The 5,221-nt window shown below is 51.3% G+C and overlaps 1 protein-coding gene across 1 annotated transcript in view; it reads left to right on the top strand.

Annotated features, from left to right (window-relative positions):
* Positions 1 to 5,221, top strand: part of LOC111728336 (cocaine esterase-like) — a 45,137-nt gene that overhangs the window by 10,829 nt on the left and 29,087 nt on the right. The window contains 4 exon segments of the mRNA XM_023518922.1: positions 1,357 to 1,504; positions 2,453 to 2,602; positions 2,757 to 2,835; positions 2,941 to 2,951. Of these exon segments, the coding sequence (XP_023374690.1) occupies positions 1,357 to 1,504; positions 2,453 to 2,602; positions 2,757 to 2,835; positions 2,941 to 2,951 (388 nt within the window).

Genomic DNA, 5,221 nt, shown 5'->3' with positions numbered 1-5,221 from the left:
ATCTTGAGGCCCTTCTTGATCAGTCTGGTGAGACAAGGGGCAAGAGGGAGGTGACCAATGAACATCCCACCCAGCACAGAGTCTGCTCCCACCCCCGCTCCCACAGCCTTGGTCCAACTGCTAAACAACAGGAATGCCTTGGACATGAGTCAATGTAGTTCTCAAAGGAAAATTATCATCGTCATCACCACCAACCACCCCTGTCATGGTACAGAGTGCCCGTTAATGAGCACAGACTCTAACTTGGCGCCCGTAGCTCAGTGAGTGGGGCGCCAGCCACATGCACTGAGGCTGGTGGGTTGGAGCCTGGGCCGGGCCTGCTACACAACAATGACAACTGCAATCAAAAAATAGCCAGGCATTGTGGTGGGTGCCTATAGTTCAAGCTACTTGGGAGGCTGAAGCAAGAGAATAACCTAAGCCCAAGCGTTTGAGGTTGCTGTGAGCTGTGATGTCACAGCACTCCCCTGAGGGTGACAGTTTGAGATTCTGTCTCAAAAAAAAAAAAAAAGAAATGAGCACAGATTCTGTGCCAAGGATGATGGTGTGCTGAGCACTAGGAAAGACATTCATCTCCTTCAATCCTCGTTTCATCTCTGTGACGTTACAGATGAGGAAACTGAGGCTCAAACTTTCCCAGTAGGTAAGGGATAGAGTTTGAATCAGCTCTGTCTGATCCCAGGGCCTCAGCTGTCAGATATGGAGCCAGGTGGGCCTGGGTCCAATCCCAGCCCTTCCCACTTGCCCAGGTGTCCTAACCCCTCTGAGCCCATTTTTTCACCAAGAAATGGATGTGATACTTTGCACTCACCTCAGTTGTTGTGAGAATGAGACTGAACATTGCATTTGAAGATTCTACCTGGAAGCTGGTACCCAGGAGGAACTCAATGTTTGTGCCCTTCCCTTCTTTGGAAGCCCCAGAGGCCTCCACATTCACGTAACTTCATCGCTACTTTCTGGAGCTGTGGGGAGTCCCCATCATTTGCTCTGTCACTTATGTCCCCATTAACGTCCACTGAACATGGAGCACCTGCTTCCAGGCCACACTCCCTGCTGACACCTCACTCAAGGAGCCAAACAACTCTGCTAGTCAAGGACTGACTTTCAGACAGACTCAGCCAAACTGTCAGAGCTCACATAGCCAGGCAGTGATCCCAGAACTGAGATCTGACTCCAAACTTGAGCTTATCCTGCTCAGCACCACCTACGACTCACAGGGAGGCAGAGCGGCAGTTGGCCGCCTGGAACATGAGCCTTAAACATGAGGGAAGCCATGCTGGAGGGGGTGGGGCTTCTTGGGAGGATCAGCCACAGCTGTAGGAACTGAGTAGGCCTGTGCCTGTCCCCCTGCCCCAGGATATACCCCTTGAAATGACAGCCACCATCATAGATGAATACATAGACAGAGACTCAGATGCACTAGCCAAACGCCATGGCTTCCAAGAATTGATGGCGGACATATTGATCACCTTCCAGACCTTTAATTTCTCAAGAAACCTCCGAGGTAAGCCTATCCCTGGCCACTTTCCATTCTGACCTCGTAGCTGGGTCGTCACAGAGGGTATGGCTTCTGTTGGGTCAGTTTCCCCTCATTTCTTGTGCCCCCCACACACCCTGCTGCTCCCTCAATTCTGCTTTCTCTGGGATTTAGCATCATAGCAATGAGAAGTGTGTCTGTCAGGGCACTTTGCTTAGGAGAAAACTGAGGTTCAGAGAGGTGCAGTGACTTGCCAGAGGTCACGCAGCACAGCCCATCACTAATTCTCAGGATTCCATTCAATCGACTGGGGAGTTCCTCCTCTTTGAGTGCTTCTCCTGGGATAAAAGTCTTGTTTCTGGGTGGCACCCGTAGCTCAGTGGATAGGCGCCAACCACGTACACCAAGGCTGGTGGTTCAAACCCAGCCCAAGCCTGTTAAACAACAATGACTACCTCAACAACAACAAAAATAATAATCATAAATAAATAAAAATGGCCGGGTGTTGTGGCGGGCACCTATAATCCCAGCTACTTGGATGCAGAGGCAAGAGAATCGCTTGAGCCCAAGAGCTTGAGGTTGCTGTGAGCTGTGATGCCACCACACTCTACCCAGGGCGACAGCTTGAGTCTCTGTCTCAAAATAAATAAATGAATAATAAGAAAAATAAAAAGAAATCTTGTTTTTTCTGAGCCTGGTGGCAAGATACCTCTTTCCTGCTGCCTCAGTTTCCTCCTTTGAGAAATGGAGATAATAATAGAATCTAAGCCATGGGGTTGTTATGAGGATGAAATAAATGATGACACAAAGCACACGGCACATGCTTGACACCTAGCAAGTGCTCAGCAGAGACCTGCCGCTAATCACCTTGTCAATGTCACCATCGTTGGTATTGGTGTTATACGCTTACGCTGCCAAAGGCAGGACCTAACTGGGCAGTGGGCGCCTAACTCTGATCCTGTCCTCTCTCTGCAGATTGTGGGAACCCCACCTTTTTCTATGAGTTCCAGCATCGACCCAGTTCTTTTGTGAAGTTCAAACCGGATTGGGTGAAGGCTGATCATGGGGCTGAGACTGCGTTCGTTTTTGGGGGTCCCTTCCTCATGGACGAGAGCTCCCTGCTGGGTGAGGACAGAGAGACAGACATGTGATCCCTGGGCTGCCAGACTCCAAGGGGTCAGGGCAGGGCTTTAGGAGCAGAGGGCTCTGTTCAGCACCAGAGGTCCTGGGTTCCCTCCAGGCCCCATGTGACTTGACTCAGGTCTGTTTCTTTCACCAGCCTTTCCTGAGGCCACAGAGGATGAGAAGCAGCTGAGCCTCACCATGATGGCCCAGTGGACCCAGTTTGCCCGAACAGGGTGAGTGAGTGAGTGGGCATCCCTGGGTTTGTGCCTGGGACGCTCAGGTCTGCACATTGGGGACAGCGCAAAAGGCCTTGGTCCTCATTCATTCCTCCCCCCTAGGGACCCCAATGGTGAGGGGCTGCCTCCATGGCCCCAATTTGACCAATTGGAACAATACCTGGAGATCGACCTTGTGTCACAGGTCAGGCAGAAGCCAAAGGAAGCCCGAATGAGGTTCTGGGCAGAGACACTGCCTAGGAAGATCCAGCAGTGGTACCAGAAGCAGAAGGGGAGGAAGGCCCCAGAAGAGCCCTGAGGTGGGGCCTGGACCTTCTTGGCTAGAGCCAAGCCAAAGGGTGGCAGATTCCCACCCCCTCCCGGGCAGCCTCCTTCCTCCTTCCCACCTCCCATGAGAGACTTTAACTTACATCTGGCTGACCTAAGCTCGTGTCCTTGAAAGCATCAACCACTGTATGACTGGCATTCTGGTATTTTGATTGATTGATTAATTATTTTTAAGACAGACTTTCACTTTATAGCTCACAGCAATCTCATACTCTCAGGCTCAAGTAGCTGGGACCACAGGCACTTGCCACAACACCAGCTATTTTTTAGAGACGAGTTCTCAATCTTCTCAGGCTGGTCTTGAACTCCTGAGCTCAAGCAATCCACCCACCTCAGCCTCCCAGACTGAGGTAGGACTACTCCTTATAGGCGTGAGCTAGGACTACACCTAGATAATTTTACTATTTTCTTTATTGTTGTCATTATTATTTTTAGAGACAGAGTCTTACTTTGTTGCCCTAGGTAGAGTGCCGTGGCGTCACACAGCTCACAGCAACCTCCAACTCCTGGGCTTCGGCTATTCTCTTGCCTCAGCCTCCCAAGTAGCTGGGACTACAGGCACCCGCCATAATGCCTGGCTATTTTGTTGTTGTTGTTGCAGTTTGGCCGGGGCTGAGTTTGAATCCACCACTCTTGGTACATGGGGCTGGCGCCCTACTCAGTGATCCGTAGGCCCCGCCCAATTTTGCTGTTTTAAATGTCACCAGGCTGCTTTCTGCCTCCAGGCTCTTGTACCAGCTCTTCCCTCTCCCTGAAGGACCTTTCTCACTTCTTCGTGGCAAATTCCAGCTCATTCTTCAAACTCACCAGTGAATTCCCTCCCCAAGGAATTCCCATCCCTGCCTACTCTGGTCTGCATGGCCCTGCGTCTGTGTGCACTAGAGCACAGTACACCCTAAGTCAGTACTGGGTCTGTGTCTCTCTCACCCTCGGAAGAACTCTCTGAACATGGGGATCAGCCTGACCACACTCTGTTGCCTGTATCACCATCAGGTAGTACCTGGAGTTAAGGGAAGTTTGGTGAATGCATAAAATAGAGCGAGTGGGAGTGGTGGCTGCTGGACTTGAACCCAGAGCCTTCAGTTGCCAAAGCCAAGCTTAGTCTCCAACAGACATAGTCCTGGCAAGAAGATTAGAATCCAAAGGCTAAGACCTGGAGTGGGAGACATCCTGGGGAACCACGAATATCTGGGCAAAAACAGATCTTAGCCCCTGACTAGGGCCTCAGACTAGAGGTGGGCAAGGTCCCCAGCTCTCTGTTGCCCATTCCTGATCCCTGCACAACACAGCAGAATCTAGCAGGGCCACCTGCACCAGACATGGCCTTCATCATTTAGAGCCCATGCCCTAGCACTGGCCTCCTCTCTCCCTTCCTACCCAGGAAGGCACCTTCTGGGGGAGCTTAACACAATATCAGAGCACCCATCAGGATGTACCTGTACAGGACGGGAGAGAGTGTCTGGACCAGTGCATCACTCAGGCTGCTGTCACAGAGGAAAGAAGACACCTACCCACTCAGGCTGAAAAGGTGAAAAGCAGCCAGAGGTTTGCAGAGGGGGAGTAAGCACTTCTTTTTTTGAGGACCGATGCCCGATTCCCTTCAAACACCTGGATTGTGATGCACATCCACTGTCTTCTGGGGCCACCACTATGACACCCTTGAAGCACCAGGCCTCCATATCCCCTTTCTCAGTCAGACCAACTTCCTGGCTGCTGACGGGCAAATGAAGAGTATCTTCCACTGGGACCAGCTCTGTTCTGGGAAGTCCATTTTCAGTAGGAAGGAGAGACACAAAGCCAGAGGGGCTGAGTCATTTCACCCACTGCTTCAAAGGTCATTGAGTCCCTATCACCCTTAGAACAAGTTCTAGTTCTTCATGTGACATTGAAAGCCTCCCGTTCTCATCCCCATCCCTGTGCTAGGAAAGTTTGTCCCCACAAGCTGGTAGAGAGCCTGACAAGTAAACAGGCCTCAATGATACAGTGTGTAACTGGGGACAGAGAGGGCTGGGAGGACATAGAGACTAGAACACCCCAGACTTAGGGGACCGGGAAG

Source organism: Otolemur garnettii, unplaced genomic scaffold (genome assembly GCF_000181295.1).
Source record: "Otolemur garnettii isolate 467f Iridium unplaced genomic scaffold, OtoGar3 scaffold00151, whole genome shotgun sequence".
Classification (NCBI taxonomy): Eukaryota; Metazoa; Chordata; class Mammalia; order Primates; family Galagidae; genus Otolemur; species Otolemur garnettii.
This window is presented reverse-complemented; position numbering and strand designations above follow the sequence as displayed.